At 41.7% G+C, this 22,494-nt stretch overlaps 1 protein-coding gene across 1 annotated transcript in view; it reads left to right on the top strand.

Annotated features, from left to right (window-relative positions):
• SNTB1 (syntrophin beta 1) overlaps positions 1–22,494 on the top strand; it is a 106,229-nt gene that overhangs the window by 52,571 nt on the left and 31,164 nt on the right. The window contains exons 2-3 of the mRNA XM_042868869.1: positions 661–877; positions 15,960–16,167. Coding sequence (XP_042724803.1) covers positions 661–877; positions 15,960–16,167 — 425 coding nt within the window. The remainder of the gene's footprint in view (positions 1–660; positions 878–15,959; positions 16,168–22,494) is intronic.

Below are 22,494 nucleotides of genomic sequence, written 5' to 3'. Positions count from 1 at the left end.
ATACGAAGGCTGCTTCAAAAGTATTGCCTCCTATTTTGTTATGTTGGCTCACAATGTCAGAGGCAGATATTGGTGATACAGCAGTAGAGGTGGAAGCTTTGCACCGATATTCCAGTACATGTTGTTGTCTCATGACAGATGGCAGCAGAGGGGCAGTCTGATAAATTGGCGTCTAACATGGAAAAGTGTATGAAGCAAAGGTGTAGAACTGGATTCCACTATGTGGAAAAAATATCATGCATTGACACTTGCTGAACATTTATGGAGACCAGACAGTGACGTGATATGTGGTGCATTTCAGCAGTGGTGGCAGTGACGTGAAAGACAGGCTGTGTTCAGGACAGCGATGCACAGCTGTTACACCATGAAATAGAAAGTCTTGATAGCTCATCCATGGGAATTAGCTAATAGTGGTGGCTAAGTTGAAAAATAGTGTTTCATAGCTGAGAATTTGCTCTATCAAAAAGTATTATTGTTCTCTTTGTATCTCTTGTATTTTCCAATGGAATAAAGAGTAGGCATTACTTTTAGAGTAACCTGCATACAAATAATAAACAGTGCTGAGAGTTGGTACCAGTTCAAAGAATTCCCAATGAATGGAACTACTGAATATCCATTCATTCTTTTCTTTTTCTCCTCTTCTTCTTTTGTTTTAAATAGTGAAGTACATGAGAGAAGCAACACCCTATGTGAAGAAGGGCTCTCCAGTTTCAGAGATTGGATGGGAGACACCTCCTCCAGAATCTCCCCGCCTGGGATGTGTGTCTGCTGACCCACTGTCACAGCTTTCGCTCTCCATCCACAGGGACAAAAAGACAATACCGCTCAAGATGTGCTTTGTGACACGCAACGTGACGGTGTCAGACCCTGAGAACAGGTGAGCAGGGGTTTTATCATAGAATCATAGTTTGAGTTGGAAGGGGCTCTTAAAGGCCATCCCGTCCAACTCCCCTGCAGTGAACAGGGACAACTATAGCAAGATCAGGTTGCTCACAGCTCCATCCAGCCTGACCTTGAATGTCTCCAGGGATGGGGCATGCACCACCTGGGTTTTGACTGGGGCTGGGAGTTTGCATTGAATAGCTGTTGGCCTCTTCATCTGTGGAACTGGGGAGCAGGAGCTGGTGATGGGCTCTAGGCGTTGCAGCAAGGAGCAAGAGGAGAGCACTGATTTGAGAACGTGATGTCCTTGTGTCTGAGCCCAGGGGTGCTGGGTTGAGGGCCCAGCTCTGGATAAATAGAGGCACATCAGCTTTCGGGTTGTGCTGGAAAAACTCTTGAGAGCAGTAAGTCAACATTTTTATTAGAAATAGAATCATGTGTTTTTGTTCTTGTCTGATGAATGTCTGCTTATTCCAGCCTGGTTTAGTCTAATCCCAGTAAATTACATTTTCTTTTTTTTCCTTTTTTTTTCTTTTTAATGACTATTATTTTAAGAACGGGCTGTTTTATCCATTCAGTTCTGGGTATTAAAGTCAAGAACAGGAGAAAAGTTCCACTTACAGGACATTAATGTGGAATTTCTGTGACTTCTTGTTTTTTTTTCATAATGTTAAAAATAGGATGAGCTTACCAACCCTTATTTATAACATGTGTGGAACAGCTGCACACTGATAGAAAAGGGACCAGTCGAGTCAGTAACACAGACTGATTCTTCCATTCAAATAATGGCCTTTTTGTTTTTCTTGTGTACTTGCTTATCAAGAAGCAGTGTGGAATGCCTTTGGTTCTCAACAGTTATGTATAGGCATGAGCAAAAAGTACATTTTCATTTGCAGACAACAATAATGAGAAGAGGGGAGAGCAGAAGGGGGATGTGTTCCCCTGTATTCACTTCTGCAATTCAGAAACCTTATTAGTATCCATGTAATTTTCTTTCTGTTTTGTTTATTTTTTTTTTTTTTAATATTTGTTGGACCGTCTTACATTTTTTGCTTTTCCTTGTGCAAAAACCTCCAGCTTTCTTATCCAGTGTAGCTTTGCTTTGCTGCTGCTCTTCATCACACCAACTGGTTATTGCCATATTCAGTGGTAAAGGACTGCTACAGAAGTACAGTTACAAAACTGGTAGCAGTAATTGCTATCAGTCTTTCTCAATTTTATATCGAGTTGACTCTTGATAAGAGCAGCTTTATTCACATATATCTGTGCAGTTTAAGATGTCAGAGTTTGACAGTTGTATTGCTGGTCGGAGAGTTTGTAGTTCTCCACGCATGGAATATGTTGTAAAGAGCAGGCAGGTCTCATCATTTGAGTCAGCACAGTGTCTTGATGCTTCACACGTCGATGTGATACTTTTAGTGTGTTTCTTTTCTTTTTTTGTCTGTACTGCAGTTCTCAACTTCTATCATTCCCTTCATGTAAAAGATAGGAGGACTGATTCAGGGAGGCAAACACTCACTGCTGTTAGTACTTCTGTGATGGTGCTAACTTTTTTGGAGTGTGCTACAAGCGTACGTTATTAGGTGTAACCAGGAAGTAATGCGTGGGAGAGTCGCACTGCTTACTGTCATGGTTTTCACTTTGTGCTGTTCTCATTTCCTGTGGAAAGAGTGACTTCTGATTTTTACTGTATTCCGACACAATGGGCAGCGTAAGTTGGATTTTTCCATCTAAGTACACAGTACTTCAGATCATGGCAGCTGCAGTGCAGTAGTAGTGTCCCACACACTTGTGTCTTCACTCATTTCAGTTTTTAAACAACTCTAAATACCGGCACTGGTATTTCTCAGTGGAAATGCTATTATAATGCAATGAGCCTTTCCCACTGAAATCTATCCCAAGATAGTAATCCGATCCCAGAAGAATAATTGGATCTTTGTTCACAGCAGAGACCAAACGGTGTCCTTACATGCTTTATGACACTTCTGTTTTATAACCGAGTGACCTGACACACATAGATCTTATAACTGATGGTGTCACTTTGCGGTGCGGTTTTAGAAGAGCGGCGCTGGCAGGCTGCCAAAGCATGTGCTGACCATAAAAGGTCTCCTTTGGATTACATCTGAACTTACTTTCAGGGATTGCTGAGACCAACTGTGGATGTAGGAAGCACGGGGTGTCCAGAGTAGATGTTTCTCCAGCACTGGTCACAGCAGTGTGGTGGGACCAGGCCTAACTGGTTCAACTTTCAACATGAGAAGGTACCTATTTTAAAGGATCCAGAAGGAAATGCCTGTTTGTTGAGCTGAATCACCTTCTTAGAAAGTTGGGCTGAAACATGGATTTAGCAGGCATGGAGGAAGTTAAACTTCTCGCTTTCCTAGTAGAGCTGGTGGCTTTGCTTTGGATTTCTGCTTCTCCTTTTAGACTAGACTTAGTTAAGAAACTACTTAGTCTTTGTCTACCCTCCAGTAGTTTAATGAGCTTGTTGTTTCAGAGCAGAGGTGAGATGTGGTGCCTTTGGAGCAGTGGTTCTCAGATGTCTGCTTTGCCCAACCTGCATGCGAGTTCAGCCTTCAGTGAGATAAGGATTTTTTTTCTCTGTTAGCTGATTAAAACAGCTGTAAGATATCCAGGAGAAAACCCCATGTGATACAAACCAGCACCAAGCCTTCGTGTGTAGGAAATTTTGGATAGTACAAACATGGCAACAGGAGAAAAGATGCAGAACATTTTAGTTACATCTGTCTCGGTCTCATTTAGACACAGGTGTTGTCATTATATTTCAATCTAGAATAAATAAGGTTAACACAGTTACCACCGATATCTGTTGTTTGCCTGTGTTGTCACTAACGAGTGTCCTTGGTGGCAGCACTGATGGCTAATGTCAGGACACATGGGGAAGCGTCCCCCCCCCACTAAGGGGATGTGTGGTCACAGCTATTAATACCAATAAGCAGTACATCCTACTGCAGTACAGAAAGCTTTTCATCAACTTCTGGTGATAATAGTAAGGAATAGTAGGGGTGACAGTAAGGAATAGGAAGGTGAGGCAAACTGGGATGTGGTTACTACAAATGCAGCTGGAGACTTAAGTTGCTTCATTGCTTTGGTTAAAATAGGGTGGGAGTTTTTTGCATTAAGAGGTATTGATTCACTAAAGTATTTGCAAGATTTACTGCAAAAACGGTGCTCTTCAAATTGGTTCCTTTTGTACACATTCTTTTTAAAAAAATGTTCCTAACATTGTTTAATAACTGGTTGGCAGTGAACAGTGTCAGAGTTGGTGAGACTGAACACGACCCCACCTGGAATACTGTGTCCAGTTCTGGAGCCCCCAGCACAAGAAGGACATTGAGCTGTGGGAGCAGGTCCAGAGGAGGGCCACAAAGATGATCAGGGGGATGGAGAACCTCCCCTACAAGGACAGGCTGAGAGAGCTGGGCTTGTTCAGCCTGGAGAGCAGAAGGCTCTGAGGAGACTTAAAGCAGCCTTCCAGTATCTGAAGGGGACCTACGGGAAAGCTGGGGAGGGATGTTTTATAAGGGCAGATAGCAGCATAATGAGGGGAAATGGCTTTGAAATGAAAGAGGGTAGATTTAGACTAGATATTAGGAATAAATTATTGACTGTGAGGGTGGTGAGACACTGGAACAGGTAGCCCAGTGAGCTGTGGGTGACACCTCCCTGGAGGCATTCAAGGCCAGGCTGGATGGGACTGTGAGTAACTGAATAATGTGGTCTAGAGGGAGGTGTCCCTGCCTATAGTAGGCGTTGGAATGAAATGATCTTAAAGCTTCCTTCCAAACCAAGCCGTTCTTGTGTGAATTCTAACTGGTGTGACACGTACAAAGAAATTATGTAAACAAGAACAGAAATACCCTGTGATTCTGAAGTGAGATGTCAAAATCTTAAATGTAAGACAAACTTGTGAATTTGGGTGTATTTACTTCTATTGCAGTAAAGAATGAAAACAAAAAGTGAAATTTTCTTAAAAATAAAAGCTTAGTTTCAACCAGATTTAATACAACATTTTCAAAACCAGACAGCACCAAAAGAACTTGAGTGTATTCCAAACATAAACAAAAGAATGCAAAAATGAAATAAAAATAGAAGCATCTTTAAGTAGAAGTCAGGGAACTGTGACACTGTTGTAGAACAGAACTGTCTAAAAAGGAATTTACTGAATGTTTTCCTAATGCATTTTTAGCTGTGAGGCTGAATGATTATTTATGTGTGGTGTCTGGAATACAAGTAAGAATTCCATGCCTGTTCAGTACAACTCTGTGAAAGGTGAGTGTGTATGGTTTGGGACCCGTCATGCTTCCAGCACGTCCAGTCTCACTGTTGATCTAAAACACAGCTCAATTTAGAAGGGTCACGGGAAGGAATTACAAGACCTTGAGCTTTTTGGTTCCTGCAGCTCTTCAAGATCCTGTCCTGTAATTTAAATGCAAACACATGGGGGCAGGGAGACAGGAGTTGATCATTGCAAAAGAGCCTTGACATGTCTCACCCCACCAGCTTCCTGAGTAGAAACCATGGCCTCGCTGTGATGTTGCCAGGCACGTGCAGCCACTGGTATGCAAAGTGAAGGCTGCCTTCTCCTTGAGGAGTGGCGTGATTTAAGCATGAAGCATTGCAGCATGTGGTTTTTTTCCTGCTAACAAGGGAAGGGATGCCTCGACTCACGTAGCTGCTGTGTGAGTGGTGGAGGGTAGTGCTGCAGGGAGGAGCGACTGCACTTACAGATTGAGTTATGGCGGCTCTTGTGGAATGTAATTCCCATTTATCTTACTTTGCTTTCTGTCTCTTCCCCTCTTAAGGAGGTACTTTGATAGCACTGCGCTCAGTGAGGGGCAGCTGATGCTACCTAAGAGTGTTCTGGTTGCTGACAGAAGCACAGGTGGGTGAGGTGCTGAGCAATGGACCCAGGGCTGAAGAGGTGTTGAACTGTTTTTACATACTTAGCAGGATTGGCCTCAAGTTAGGAAACTCCAGTTCTTTCCCTATTGCTGTTACTTTGTGTTCTAGATAGGCAAAATAAAGCAAAAAGAGTTACAGAATCATAGAATCATTAAGGTTGGAGAAGAGCTCTAAGATCATCTAGTCCAGCTCTCCACATACCACCAATATTGCCCACTAAACCATGTCCCTCTACCTTATCTTCGCATTTCTTAAACACCTCCAGGGATGGTGACTTCACCACTTCCCTGAGCAGCCTGTTTCAATGCCTCACTAATCTTGGTGAGAAGAAGTTTTCACTAATATCCAACCTCAACCTCAGCTGGGGCCGTTACTTCTTGTCCTACTGCTGCTACCTGGGAGAAGAGACCAATTTCACCCCGCCACAACCTCCTTTCAGGTACTTGTAGGCAGCAAAAAGGTGATCACTGAGCTTCATCATCTCCAGACGGGAGAAGAGTTCCCTCAGACACTCCTCATGAGACATGTGCTCCAGACGCTTCACAGCTTCACTGACCTGAATGATGATTTATATTTGTAGAGGGGAGAGCACAGTTACTACAGTGCTCATGTTACCAGTTAAGAAACACCCACTCCCCACCCTGCATGGAATGCACGCGTAGCTGCTTGTACTGTTAACTGAGCTGCTCTCTGGCTTTAGACAAAATCTCTGTGAAATGCAAAGAACACTCAATTTGCAGATTTGTTGTGAGCTCCTAAATATCCTTGGATGAAAGGCATATAACACTTAATTATTGTTATTGGTACTGGTGTGTTTTGTTGTTTGAATATCAGTGAAGTCATTGAAGAAGTCATTGAAGCTTGTGAGAGTCCAAGTCCTGATTTATAGCAGGAGTTTTTGTTACTGTTTTTTTTTTTTTTTTTCTTGGTGGGCTGTGTTTGTTTTGTGCTTATGTTAAGCTGGAGAAGAAATCAACAATGCAGCATTAGAGTAAAGCAGTTTGAAAGGATCTAATTCAAAACTAGCGATAATCAGGGTGAAATTGTGGCCGAGTGTCTTAATTGTCTAATTGTACCCTTGTGCTTAAACCACACTGTTGTCCTGGGCTGTCACCACGAGGTGTTATAGAGAGGTGATCTGCCTATGTGAAGCCCTTTGCATCCTTGCTCACAGAGGGTAATGGATTCAGGATCAAGGCTGGGTCAAATACCTGGGTTTTTGCCCTAACCTCCCAGATTTTTTACTCTTGTGGATCCAAATCCTCTGTTTGGGTAAAGCTGGATGTATCTCCCTGTGTTCTTGTTTCTTTACAATATATCATAACTGCTAATCTTCTAGCCAGATCTGCTCTTTACTGGAAGGGACGAACAAGGAGGAGGTACTTCAGATGTATTTAGTGCTCTCTCTAGTTAGCTGGAGTCAATGCATTCAGGGCAAGGGATGGCAGATGGGAGACCCTTGCAAGTGTAGTAGTTCTCTCACGGAATTTTGGGTCAAATCTCTTACTGCTAGAGTTAACAGTTGATTCAGGCTGGGCTGTCTTGCAGTCCTGTATCATTGGCATTGCCAGTTCTTTGTGCATTTCTGCAAGTGCTGGTATATTTTGGAATCTGCAAGCATCAGTCCTGCTTAGGGACAGTTTTCTAACTCTATAGGAGCACTGAAGGCTCTATGCAAGAAGGGTAATTTTTTTTTTCTTTCTTTCTCATTATTGAAGTTATTTTGTTATAAAAAGTTATAAAAGTGTTATAAAGTTATATATTGCTCTAGCTCATATGAGCTTATATGTCAGTTTCTCCTTAGCCTTCCTGGGAGACCTCTGAGATCAGACACCTGTGTTAGGCCTGTTCCTTCTATAGAATTGTGTTTCAGTCTCTTTTGAGTCCAGTCACCAGCTGATTCTACTGACAAGAAAAAAGAAAAAAAAGAAGAACAGAAGACCTGCAGAGCAATCTCAAGGGTTTTTGTTTACACAAACAAAACAGCAATTCAGCTTGAACTGTGGGTCTTCATCACTTTTATTTACTGCTATTTGGGATTGCTTTCCCTACAAAGACTGTTTAATTTTTGTTCTGTTAAGTCATATTAAAGTAGTTGAATAGCTTTCTAATGTCCTGGAGCCCAGTCTCTGGTCTGCAGCTTGAGAACTAAATTACTGTTGGTGCATGGCAGAACTTAGGCACCCACTGAGTTTTTCTGTGGGGAATTCAAGATTGAAGTGTAGAAATCAATAGTTACGATATGCAGTGAATGACCTTCACTTTTTACAGCTCCTGGTAGGGTCAGATTAGTAATGTCTTATTTTCTTGATAAATATGTCATGTTTTTTTCCCTGGCATGATAACGTGGGACTTCCTCCCCTCCCCATCTTCTCTGTTGGACAGTCAAGATCCTGATGTCATTCTCATCTCCAGCACAAAGAGAACGGGCAAAGAACTCCAGCACGTGTTACTGCAAAATAATGTGCGCATAATCGACGTAGAGTGTTTTGTGAAAGGGACTGAATGTGACCTGACAGAGAGAAATGAAAGTATGTCATGGGGAGTGGGTGGCAAGGAAGGATGTGGGTTATATGGAGGTGGCAGTGACTGAGGCTGGCAGAACAACACTTTCAGATAAATCTTTGATTAATAGACTTTCAACAAATACCTTCTTTTCTGTGAGAAAAAAAAAAGAAACTAAAAAAAACCTTAAATAAGAATTTAATGAGGAAACAACTTCATGGATTTTCTATTATGTTTTTGGTGGCATTGGTGGGTAAGATTTTTTGTTTGTTTGCTGCTGTTCTGTTTTTAGTTTTGGTCACCGTTTTTTGGTCATTTAGGGTTGTTTTGAAAAAACAATTTTGATTTTTTCAACCAGCTTCTACTGTAGAGGATTGAGCTGAGGAACAGAAATAGGGCTAAAGCAACTGGAAATGAATCAGGGGAGTGGGAGCAGCAAGAAGAAACTGCCTTGAGAAATACATGAAGACAAGAGAGAACCAGTTAAGAAAAGGTCATGGAGAGAGGAGCTAACTAGTGAAGGGAACCAAGAGAGTGAAAACTGCAGTAAGCTTTACTTAGTGAATGTTGTTGGAAAACAGAGAAAAATCAGATCACAAATGAAATATGTCACAAATTAAAGAATAAGGAAGAGTGTGTGAGTGCTGCAGGGCAGGACTAAGAGTAAGGCAAACAAGTTAGGTGTGTTTTGTGTGCATCTGTATGTAAGGTATGTAAGTGCTGATATCCTTGCCTCCCCTAAATAAAGTTGGAGAGCAATTTTAGCGTCACTGAGATCTGCCAAACAAAGGCAGGGGTTTGCTAAACAAAGGAAATCGATATGTTTCAGTTTCCTGTGATGCTCCTTGTCCCCACATCCTTTATGTTACTGCTTGTAGCCAGCTATCATTTTAAAACCCCTTTGCTATCAGGCTGTGACCTTACGCTCTGTGCTGGGTTTTCCCTCGCTTACCAGTGGGTTTCCAAATTGGATTTCAGTCTTACATCTCAGGTCTTGCCTGACAGGCTGATAACTGAGCAGCAGGATTTTCAGCTTCTGTGTTCAAAGCTCCTCTCTCCTAGAACTTCTGCAGTCATTTGTTTTGCAGCAGCTTGTAAATTACTTCCACTATGGGCTGCTACCTCTGGTGCCCCAGCTCAAAATCAGTAGGTACTGAGGCTGGGCTGTAGCACGTAAGTTGTATGCACAGACATAGCTATTTAAATAGCCTACTGTCAATTCCTGCTTTAACACACATTTCCACTAATTGAAAATCCTTTTTCCCCAAGCTAGGAATCAGAGTTACACTGGAGTTGTTATTTCATCTCATTGCTTACACAGAGATTTTCCATTGATCTCTGAGTCTATTAAAAGGGAAGATGAGCTCCCTGCCTGTGCTGCCAGCAGTGACAGTGCCAGAAAGTGGCCAAAGAGGCCAGCAGCATTTCTGCAGTGCTGCCTCCCAGGTGTTTCTTCTTCATTAGCTTTCAGAGGCCAATAATTGATCCAGAGAGGATTTGTGGTTTTGTCATAGTGGCTGCTGGTTTGTTTTAACTTTTTTTGGCATCTAAATGGTGATGCCTGGCATTTCTCAATCATCCAAGCCAAAATGTGGCACTTGAAGCAATGAAACGTTCATGCACATACTGCTCGATGGAGGTGCACCTGCTGCTTGTCTCCGCCAGCAAGACTTTCTCCTGTGACAGTTCATCAGCAAGACAGAGATCTGACAGCAGCCTTACTCATTCATCTCCTTTCCACAGCAATTTTCATCCCTGCTTGTAGACTGTGTCCCCATCTTTCCCCTGGGTCTTGCTACAGCCTTGTCCTTTCTCAGAAGACATCTAATTCTTCTCTAAGTCTATGATATTTTACTTGTGCAGCCAAGTAAAACTGTCTGCCTTTGTCTCTGAGCTGTCTCAATCTGAAGGGTCATTTTCTGCTATTACCAGACACACTCAATTGCTTTTTACTTTGTCCTGGATCAGCTCAGACTGCAGGAGCAGCGTGCTTTGGGGTTGGTTGAGGTTTTACCAGAGGTGCAGTTTTTTTGACTGAAACAATTATTTTCCTAGCATTAATAGTTTTCCTTTTACTGTCAGAGAATTGCTTCAGTATAAGACCACAGCAAACTCAGCATCTTCTGGTCTTACATGTCCAAATTGTTAGTTCCATCTTTCTGTTGCCCTTCCATTTTTATGTTTTAACAATAGCAGAAGTTTTGTTACTTACATGTATCAGATATATTACCTATTTTACATGCTGCCCAAGACTCTTCCTTTTCACTCAGTGCAGCCCAGGCAAGCCAAAAGGTTGGACACCCATGTTAGGCAGCGTCATTTTGAGGTTAAACCCAATTCTTACTAGTACTGTTGTAACAAAAATATGAAGGAAAAACACAAGAAGGAAAAATATAAGAGATCTTCTGTGCAATATGGGGAAAGAAATCTGCTCTGTAACATCACAGACATTTTGTATTAGATGGCTTTCATCATCATGATGGGTAGAAAGGCGTTGTATGACGTGCTCTGCAGTGTCATACATGGTGATGTCAGCAAGTCCAGTGTTTGCACATGGTGATGTCAGCAAGTCCATCGCAGAACAGAATCCTTCCCTTATTACATGCTGTGCAACTCCATTGATGGCCCTTTTGTTAAAGCCCGGTTCATGGCAAATGAAAATGAAATCAACTGCGACAGCTCATTAGTGATACATACACCCTCTGCGTGGACATCAACCTAGTCCAGCTCCCAAGAAGTAAGGAGCTACATCTGCAGTGACTGCTGTAAGTGGAAAGCCAGCGAGTAACTTAACACAGCGAGCACCATTGTGACAGCAAGGGGACCTGGAGACTTTCACATAGAAAATTTCTACTTGGTTGCCAAATAGTGTTTGCTTTGTAAAATTGCTTTCACCTCCGTTTAAGCGCATCAAACAAACACGCTTCTTGTGTGCTGGGGAATTCATTGCACTGTCTACTGTCTCTGTGAAATATTTTCCTGAGCGGCTCAACTCAATATTTCTATTGCTTGATTTTAACAAACTTTATTCCTGGTTCATCTCCTAGTGCTGCATGGAGAATTAAACAAAAAACCTTAGTGGTTTGGTTTTTATTTTATTAAAAACTGTAGCTATGTAAATTGTATCTTTGATTGTGTTTACCAGATCCCCCCAAGTGCTGGAAGATTTCCTCTATTTCTACACTACATTCTACAGTCAACAAAATTATTTACCACCATTTCCTGTAGTAGACAATGAAAGGGGAATGTCGTGAGTAGTTTGGCCTGCAATCCCTTTTTAAGTTTGCAAAGTCCACAGCAGATTTTTTTGTTCCTGGCTGTATTGGTGCAATATCAAAGTAGCGTGATGGACTTGAATAATTCTGGCTCCAGCTTATCATCAACTTCAAGAGATTTACTCCACGCTTTAATCAGTCACTGAATACATAGTATGACCCAGGAAAAGGCACAAAATGTAAAGCAGTGCCTGATTTGGTCTGGAGCCAGTGGTGGTGGGAGAAGTGCTTTCAAGAGATTTGATAAAGAGTATTTCTGAGATAATGAATGCTCCTACACAGAAGCCTTATCAAATGTGGAATGAACATGGTCTATCAAACATTTGCTTTCAACTTCTGATCCTCTGTGAAATAAAAGCTCTGGAAGCAGTGAGGAAAAGAGGTTGGGCTTCTTAGCAAGGTTACGGCATTTGGAGGCGCTGGGTTTTGTGTCACCTCCACGTTTCACGGGTGGAAAATGGGATGCTGGAAATACTCTTCTGCTCAGAGAAACTCTTTGAGAAGGAGAGAGAAAATTACTCTCTTCTTATGAGGTTTGCCAAATGATCTCTGAGAAAATGTGATATCATTCATATGCATTGCCAAGCTGGAGAGGTGCCGTGCATCTTGGCAGCCATCTAGAGCTAACATATAATTCCTTTGGGTTGGTATGGGCTTTATCAGAAACAGCTCCATATGCAGTATTTACATAACTGTGGTGGAGTGTGAGAATAAACACAGCTGTGGCATTGCCCTAAATATTTCAATTCTGTAGAGAATTAAGGGAACTTTATCACTGAACTGCAGATAAACATAAGTCAGTAAGCGGTGGTCAGTTTAGCCAAGGAACAAATCAAAGCTACAACGGCTGGTCTGCTTGGAAGCACTTAAGTACTTTAGTGTTGGAGTTTACTAAGGTCACTGGAGTTTTTTTTTTTTGCTTTTCAAAAAATATGGAAATACTGTCAGTCAGCTTGCTAAACAAAAAGCATCATCCAAAAGGACTGGGGAAACAAAGCAGCTAGACCGAAGGGCAGAAAATAGGAGAGTTGACAGGGACATGGTGCTTTCAGCGTGTGATTGCAGTAGGAACCCACAGCTTACCAGGAGGATTATAAGAGAATTTCTGTCAGGATCTCCACACCACGTGGCCACAGGGATGGAAGTTCTGGATCTCTGAGGGGAAATTTGTAAGTTCGGCGTCTTCAAGATAGTTTAGTGCACTGATCTCATAGCAAAACGTCAGTAGCAGAGCTCAGGCAGTTAAGGGTTTATACTTTAATCCTCACTTTAGGAATAAAAATGCTCTCCTGCCTAGCAGCTTGCACAGGAGTGACACTTGCTGACCAGTGACACTTGTATTCCTTAGGCTGTACCAGTGCAGTGGATGACAAGACTCAATTTCAGTGCTGTCAGTGCAGCTTTACTCCTATTTTGAATTCAGTTTTGATAAGTGTAGTGTGTTTTGTCCAATCTTCCTGTCACTCAGGTGATGGAATGAGGCAGTCTGTCTGCAGCTGTTAGTGTGTCAGCATCCAGCTTTGACTGCTGGCAGGCAATCCCCAGAATAGCCCCATTAGAAGTCACTGAGAGTAAGTATTCTTGCAAGCATGATGCTGTATGTGTGTGCATGCGTGTACTAGAATTTATACACTGATATCACAGTATGATGTGTATGTATTAGAAAACATTATGAGATCTCAAACTGAAATAGCACTCCCTAGTTTTGAATCAATGAAGAAACTGTTAAGAGCTGTCTAAATGCTCATTATTTTAGAGGACAAAATTATAGCAGAAATAGCAAACAGCCACCATCGAGGGAAATACACTTGGATGAAAGCTCAAGTCAAACATTACCTGTTTGTTCATATCTAGTTGCTTAAAGAGTTGAAGTGTAGTCCAAGCTGCAGGGAAGCAAGTTGCCGTTGGAACATATTTCAGCTCCAGATAACGTTTTATGAAACCAGAGGTTGCCACAGCTCTAACTTAAAAGAAATGACAGGAGCTTGCTATTTCTTTGCAACTGCAAAAGCAGCAAATTCTTTTGTGTCTTTACAGTTTTTGTTCAGCACTTTGTTTACAATGTGAGATGTGGCGACTTTGGAGATGGGAGTTCTCTTATAGAAACCACAAGCTTTGCAAAGAGCATTGTTTGACAAAATCCACACTGTGCAATAACATTTTTCAAGGCTGTTACAATACTGTTACGCTGTCCAGTTATTTTTTTTCTTTGAAAGAAGTGTGGAAATGAGAGGCAGAGTGCAGAAAATACTGAGTGCTATTCCTGGCTTGTTCCCTGCCTCATCTGGATGTTTTTTTGGGTGCTTTTCCCCCTGGGTGAAATGGGGACACTCTCTCCAAACTCGCTTGTGAAATGCTTGTGATCTTGTGCCAAAAAGTGCTCTGTAAGGAGTAAGCAGCATTTCACTAAGTACCACAGTGTGCTTTGAAAATCCAGGTCTGTGTAGTTTTTAACCATTGCTTAGATGTACAAATTCAAACTCAAGCTCAGGTGACATTGAGAGAGCGATGTTTGTGATGAGAAAGCAAAGCAGTGCGGTGGCCATGTGTGTTGTTACTAACAGTCATCGAAGAAAGTATTTATCTGCAAATAGAATTTTCTTATTCTCCAGATCTGCATCACATAATAAGGAATTTGTCTTTCAATACCTGAAGTTGGACCCTCAGTGCATTCTGGAGTGACTACGTAAGAGCTGTTATATTCAGAAAGTGCTGAGTTCCAGTGACTTCACTGAGGAAAGTGCACTATTGTGTTGGCTCAGCGGTTTCCGGAAAATAATCCCACTTTTTAAACTATATAAGCAGTCATTTAGAACCCTGAACAGTTCAGTTGCTTCATTTGGAAAGTCATGACCTTTTCTATCTTTAGAGCAATGTCTGCTTGGAGACTTCCCCTTCCGAAAATGGACAAACAAGAGACGAGCAGCCCTCATCCTCTCAGCCCCAGAGAGCTGCACAGATTGAGTTGCCTTCTGTTCTTCTGCTTGGTTTTAATCAATTAATTAAAAACTCTCAATTGTTAGTCAAGCTCTGAATTGCAGGATTTTGTAATTGCATAACAAATATTTGTATTACAGTAGTCTTGAACCTCAATCTGAATAAGTTCTACTGAACTTACTACTTTTCTAATAGAGAAAGGAGTCATCGTGTGTCCCAGAGGGCAGGCAGCAATGCACAGGACAGAAGGCTGAGGCTCAAAGCTGAGGTTGAAGTTGTCTGGGTGACATTCAGGAAAAGGAACTGTGTTTAAAGTGAAAAAGCACAAATGTAAGTGCAGTTCAGTGATGGACAATGAGCAGAGCTTGGTTTTATAATTGCTACATGAAGATAAAGCAGGCTATTATTTAGTGGGTTATTTAGCAAATGGTCAAGTAAAAGTGATCCACAAAGCCCACTGCTAATTAACTGCTACTAACTTCACTTCACTGAGAGCAGTGCTGAAATAGCAGCAACTGTCTCTCAAAGCATTTTTGTTATTGTTAGTAAAGATGTTGGCACAGTTCTCATAACCACAGTAGACAGGACCCATTTCCCTGAAACTGTATTTGTCTGTGCTTTTGAAACCACAGCTGTAGGGTAGAAGCCCACAGGATGGTCTAGTAAAAATGTTTTGGGGGAAAAGCATCTCTCCCTGCAAGACTTTGGAAAACTGTAAAAGATTGCCGGAAGCAATCATACAGTTGTGGTTAGTGCTTTCTTGCCATCACTGGTAGCAGGGTCTAAATGGAACGTTGTGGGTATTTGCTACTCCTGGGTAAGGCCAATTACACTTGGCTTCTAGTTCATGCTGAGTGGTGTTGCTGAAACTGCAGTGTAGTCCTAAGAAAATTACTTTGTTTAGGATTAGGGTTTTTCACTTCCTTTAGCTTTGTATGTATAAAATAAACATACTGAGAAACTTTAGGTGAGCTATAAACATACAGATAAAGAAGGTGGCAGCTCACCCTCAGTTTCTCCTGTTTTTTGATGGGTACCATGGCAGAGTGCAAAGCCCGGGGAGCTGCTGAACAGGAAGGGTAGGTAAGCACCCAGAAAAACTTTCATAATATCTTTTAAAACAATGAATGAATGCTCCTCCTGCCTATGCATTTGAAACTCCTATTGACTTGCCAGATGCGGGGTTGAATCAGCAATGAAAGTAACTGGCAAATTACTTCTCAAAGATCAGTAATTTGCAGTAACATCAGAACAGACCTGAGTTCAATTAGAGGATCTCACTCTGTTCAGATGTTGTAAAGGTAAGTTTTTAGTGCTAGGTCTTGAAATTAGTATCCTCCAGTTTAACTGGTAGCTATCACTAAGTGAGGTAATAAATGTAGTCATAAAGCAGTATCTGAGTGAACATAATCTTTTTCCCCCCCATTTTTCTAGACTTATTGAAGTTCATTCACCTGATGCCAAGCACACCGTGGTTCTCAGGAGTAAGGACTCAGCTACTGCCCAGGCCTGGTTCAATGCCATCCACTCCAGTGTCAATGATCTCATCCCCAGGGTGATTGCAGAGGTCAGAGACCAGCTGGGTAAAGCAGGGATTGCTGGAAGTCGAGAGATTAGACATCTAGGCTGGCTTGCAGAAAAGGTAATGGAAATGTTCTTATTTTCATTTCTAAGTTCTCTTTCTTGCTATAAGGTTCTGGGTTTTTATTCAGCTTTCATTGAAGACCCTTCTTTTCTTAATGTGCCAAATATCTTGATTACCTTGATTTTGTTTTGTTTTGTTTTGCTTTGTTTTGTTTTGTTTTGCTTTAATGTAACTGGAAAGTTCTTTGAGGCTTCAGTACACCAAGTAGTGAAGGCTTTCCTGCGAGATCACAAGTCTCATGACCTGTCCAGGTGAAGTGTGTGGTGTCAGAAGAATTTGATGGCAGCCTCAGACTCCTCTATATTACATCTCCTGATCATGTATGTGAGGCTGCCTGCCTTTGTCCCCCTCCTGCTGCTGTCCTGGGAACAAAGACTCAGCTGTACTCAGATCTGGTGAGGCCGCACCTAGAGTATTGTGTTCAGTTTTGGGCCCCTCACTACAGGGAAGACATTGAGGGCCTGGAATGTGTCCAGAGAAGGGCAACGAAACTGGTGAGGGGTCTGGAGCACAAGTCTTATGAGGAGCGGCTGAGGGATCTGGGATTGTTCAGTCTGGAGAAGAGGACCTCATTGCACTCTACAACTTTATGAAGGGAGATCGTAATGAGGAAAGGTTTGTCCTTTTCCCCCAAGTAATAAACAAGACCTGAGAAAATGGTCACAAGTGGAGGAGGTTTAGATAAGGAAAAACATTTTCTCTCAGAGAGTGGTCAGGCACTGGAATGGCTGCCTAGGGAGATGGTGGAGTTGCTGTCCCTGGCAGTGTTCAAGAGGCGTCTGGATGAGGAGCTACGAGATATGGTTTAGTGCTTGTGGTAGCAATGGTAATGGGAGGACGGTTGGACTAGATGATCTTGTAGGTCCTTTCCAACCTTGTGACTCTGATTCTATGGTTAGCATTATAGGGAGCGTGAAAATCTGGGGAAAATAATCTCAGTTCTTCCTAAAAACACAGAAGCCTCAGTGAGTAAATTTTCATAGCATTAAGCTGGGCAGCTGTAAAGTGTTGAACCTTGTTTTCTCTTCATATCCATTTCTATAAACTTAAGAAGAACTGAGTCTGCAAGTCCTCTTCTGTTCTAAAATCCTTGCCTTTGAAAGGGTAACCACTCTGTAGCAGATTATGTACACCTTATACTTAGTAAATTAACAGATCATTTGAAGTGGACGTATTACATGCTTCTTGTTTGTGAATATCCTGTTCTTATTATCAGGTGTGTGATCAATAGTGCTTGGCACTAGTGGGGTGCATGTAGGCAGCTGTGAGTGTGGTCTCTTAGCACAGCCACAAATGGGATGCGTGGACAGGAGATAGGCTGCATTCTGAATAGTTTTAATTGCAATAAAGATTCTTTTGGCTGAAAATGTTTACAGTAATCCATGCTATTGTTTTAAAACTCTGCAAGAATTCTCTTTTCCTATTGCTGAAAGTAATGCTTCTTCTTGTGGAGGAAACACCCTTAAGGTGTTTTCTTCTTGTCAGATACTACATGATATCCCATTCACACACTTCTTTCCCCTCTTCATTCTGCCTTATAGACCACATGTCTGTGGTTCATGTTATTTAGCATGGCCCGTGCTGCTGATTTTAGTGGCAAAACTAAAATGTGTTGCTTTTAATAGCACCAAGTTGCAGTTCATCCAGTTCCAGGGTATTTAGAATGGCTGTCATCAAGAGCTGGCCTTGAGAGATTTGTAACAGCCTTGTAACCAAAAGTTAATGTTTTTTTTTAACTAAACTAACCATCCAGAGCTTTGCAATAGTAATGCTGTGAGGTCAGAAGATCCCAGCTTCTTCTTTTTTAGGAGACCCATATAAAGGTAGAGAAAATCTCTGCATATGGTAAAAATCTATGTTAAATTGCTTTTTTTACTGAACTTTGGGCTGTAAATCCTGGATGTAAAAGATCACCTGAAGAGTGGGAGAAGAGAGTTCAAACTGTACATGGAGCTGTTCCAGAGGTGTTCGAGTCAGCTGGGTGCTGACCGCGGGGCATTCTGTGCCCCGTGTGCTGAACCCAAGATAGCCAGAAATGAAATTCTGCACTGATTTTTGGAGCAACACCAGGAACAATGACTTCCTTCTCCTGGGGTGCACTTCCCTTCCATGTTCACTGTTGCTTAGTTTCTAAATGCTGGAGCTTAGAAAGCAAAATTGTGAGGGAAGGGACCTCATTATTAGCAGCCACAAAATAAAATATGTGTTTTGTATTCCTCTCGATGGTGCCATTAATTTCTCTCTGATATTTTGTGGCATATCTTGCCATTTTTCCATAGGTAGCAGTTGGAAGAAATCTGAACTCAGGTTTGGTAAGCTTGGTAGGCTATAACTTTTAAGACTGCTTCTGTGGTATCAGATTGTGTTTCTTACATAGCATATCGTCACAGTGAGTTCTCAGTAAAATGAAGTGATGATAGTTGAGATGAATTCCTTTGGCTGTCTAGGAAATGCAAAATGTAATCCCATAGAAATTCCACCATAATTTGCTGTGATTACTCTCTGCTTTCATTAAACTATTTCCTGGTTTGACATTTTTTATATGTCTCTGCTCTAAACTTAGCTCTGAACTTCAACCTTAACATTTCTACAAAAATAGATTCATTAGCTGAGCCTCCCTCAGGTGGGTAATATTAACATTAATAGTAGGATATCAAAAGTACTACGCAATTGCATGCTAATGGGATTCTTCCACTTCCACTGAAATCTGATAAGATTGCCCTGAATTTATGGGCAGGAACGCTCCGTCCTGTAGGTCAGCCTTGTCAGGGGGCAAGGAACTCCCTGCCTTTGCCCCAGGGTGTGCACATGTGCCCATCAGCATTTACAGCAAGGGCCCTGCATCACTTGAAGAAAGCAAACTATTGTGTGGCTTTATTACAGGTAAGGAGAAAAACAGCCAGAAGCAGTCATTAGAGATGCTAAATTCCCTGTTTTAGAGAGACACTGACCTTGTACTATCCTTGACCTTATGGAACGGGTTCTGAAGCCAGCCAAGGATTAGGCAGTTATGTTAAATGCTGGCATCCTAAAACGTGCCTGCAACTAACAGAAATGTCAAGTGCTGGTTTATAGTGAAATGTGTGGACTCACCATAACCTTTCTTGTATTTCTCATTAACCAGCAAAACTTGTGGCATTAACAAGTGTGTAAGTGGGAGGGAACAGCTGCATGTGGGTGTTAATCTTTTTTTAATCCTAAACCTTTTTTTTAGGGCTCCCTGTAAAGATACTACTAATGACCAAATACGGAAAGAGAAGTAATGTAATCCCTGAGGAGCTTCTCCATGTGCATATTAGTTGCCCCTCTTCTTTCCAGTAATGCTCTCAAATCCCTTTAAGAATGTATTTTCACTTCTCACCCATTTTTTTTATGGTTCTGGGCATCCTGTGGGTTAGAGGGGAGCTGAAACAGGCACTCCTGCTTTTCTCATTAAATTTACCCAGCTACTGCTGAGTTCCTTTGTGAGAAGCAAGCTCTGCTCTTGCGTTGGAGAGTCAACTTATCAAGGAAATGATGGTTTATTTTGTCGTTTCATAATGTCTGTTCCAGTAGATTGAGATACTACTGACAAAATTTTATCTCGATTTTTGCTTCTTTAATGCAAACGCGATGAGGTGTTCTGGACAAAGTGGTTTTGCAAAGGTTGTTTTTTCCTATTCAGAAATTGGCTACACGAGCGCTGGAACTGCAGTGAGGTGCCAGCCCTGTAGCTAGGTCAGTAAAAACCAAAAACCCAACCAGAAAAGAAACCCCCATGTTTCTGCCTCTCATTGTTCTTTCTGTGCCGGTGATGCTTTAAATGCAGACTTGGCAAAAGGAAAAACCACTTCTGTAGCCGGAGAACATTCTGCTTTCTGAATGCCAAACATCTCAGCAGACAATAGGTTTGCTAAAATGGTCTCAAGGCTCCTTTGAGAAACTTGAAAATAGGGGTGGCTGCAAGTTGGCTTTTATAATGGTAATATTTGGAGCAGCAAGAAAAATGCTTCTCTTGGTTTTTCTTGCTGGATCTTAACTTCAGCATTTCACTCACATTTACATAGCTCTGCACACTCCAGGAAAATGTGTCACTGCTCTCAGAAATCTGATGGGAGATGAGAATGGAGAAAATACCTGATATGGAGGGAAAATAGCCAGACGGGCATGATGAATTAGAGGTGTTTTTCAGCTTGTGACACTATCTCTGAAATGAGAAATGTGTTAATATATTACAGGCTGTTCAGTCTCCTCAGACCTTAGATAACCATATCACTGAATTGAGCTGAAGTGTAGGACATGTCATAGCAGTGATCTTCAGTGTGGAGCTCTCTGTTTCAGCATTGTATTTATCTTCCCGTTTTCCCTCTACTTCTGAGCAGGGAGTGATAGCAGTGAGACTGTGGGACATGCAAGCTGTCCAAACAAGATTTAGACAAATGACATAAGAGCTTATTTGAAGGCTTTTTTTTCCTCCAGTATGAAATGAAAACGTTTCTGTTTTACCATTTCCTTTGCACCTATGTTCATTGGTTAGAAAACAAGCAGACAGAAACAGAGCCGCATTGTTATTCTTATCACAGGGCTGCGAGTTTTCAAAGAAGAGAAGAGATGCTTCAGTTTTAAAATTTTATATAATTCCTGAATTTCTAGAACAGACTTTGAACAGTGACCTTAAAATGTCTTTGCATGAGAAAACCACCAGCCTGTCGCCATGTAGTTAAAGCATTTTGACTTTATTTAACAGCGTGAGCATCTGCTTTTAACCACCTTCCTGTGACACAGTATAAAAGCACAGCAGGTGCTGGACAGCATTTAGAAATCCCTGGCATGGCTGTGTCCCTGGCTGCGGTGCCTTTGATGCAGATACGTGGCCACATGTGCAGCTCTGGGCTGGCTGCTGCTGTCCCCCTCAGCTCTCCCAGCCCTCCTATCGCTGTGGTCGCAGTGCCCATCTGTCCCTGTAATGAGCCAGATCAGATGGTTATGCTGGCAGAAAACTCATTACTTTTTGGGGAAAACACAGATTCCAGTGCCAGAGTAGTGAGAGCACGTGGCAGAGGTGTAGGGGCTGGGTGATGGGGCTGCCTCTTTCAGCAGCATGTAGCTCCTCAGCTGTGCAGGAGATAAATCTGGGTTGCACTGATCGCCAGCTCTTCATTCTGACTTGAGAAAATACCTGTGTGTTAAGTCTGAAACTGCAGTGAACTTTGGGCTGTACTGTTCTAACCCGTATTGCAAATCAGCATATTGCTTAACCAGATAAATAACCTGCTAGAAACATTGGAGTTTGCTCAAAAAACTGTAATTCCAGTCTGTTTTTTCTTTCTTGCAAGGAAATTGTGTTCATGTAGTGTTCATGTGGTCTTATGAATTTCCAGTCTTTACAGCTTTTTTTTTTCTTCATTCAGTCTAGGTATTCTTTAGTAGTTATGCATTCCTTCTCTCTCTCTCTCTCCCTCCATCTCTCTCTTTCCTTCTCTCTTTCTGTCTCTCTTTACCCATCTATAAGACAAGCAAGGCAGTTTGGACCTGGCTTGTTCTGAATGGCTAGAAGACCTGATTTGTCATACTGATAACATACAGATGGTCATAACCTTAGCATTAATCTGACCTTCTGTAGTTCACACATACCTCAAATTGGAAAATCATGCATTTAGAAATTAGAAATTGTATTTTTAAATTCTGACTAATTACTTGCTGTGGAGCCCTTCAGTAGAAATGGAGAGTCCTATTTTTGCCCTCTGTCACTTACCCTCATAACTTATTAATGCCAGAACTTATTTGTTTGCTTTGTAAAATACCACAACAGAGCACTTAATTACATTAACAGTCTTCATTATCTGGGATAGCGATCAGCCTGACCTAAGGAAAGACGTAAACCTGAACTAGCATGTAGTAATTTCCTCTCCCTGATTCAGTGAGGTCCACAGTGAGGTCAATTCATCAACAGTAATATCGATCTCTTGTTGTTTTAGGTGCATTCAGTAAATGGATATATTAAGAAAAATTCTAGCTAAAAGCAGTCATTTCATTAATGTAGCACATGCTTTTTTTCCATGTGCTGATGAAAGCTGAGTTGAGCAAATGATAAATTTAAGTCGGGAGGAAGTGCTCAGTACAAAGGGATTAGAAAGAGGAGTAAGTGTAAAGATTGGGCTGGTAAATCATGAAAAATTACAGGATTAGGGTAGTAAATTGAAGGTATGACAGTGAAAGGTCTGAGCTTGAAAGTTAGTCTGTGGTACAGCTTGTTTTTTTTAGGGCAGAAGAAAACAAAACCTGTGATCAGATAATTACAGAGCACGGTTCTACAGCGGGTGAATGCTATTGTGCTTGTGTGAG

The sequence above is a fragment of the Lagopus leucura genome, unplaced genomic scaffold (assembly GCF_019238085.1).
Source record: "Lagopus leucura isolate 7727_CA_CO unplaced genomic scaffold, USGS_WTPT01 Super-Scaffold_100002, whole genome shotgun sequence".
In the NCBI taxonomy this organism is placed as follows: Eukaryota; Metazoa; Chordata; class Aves; order Galliformes; family Phasianidae; genus Lagopus; species Lagopus leucura.
Note: the sequence above shows the minus strand (reverse complement) of the source record. Positions and strands in the feature narration are given on the sequence as shown.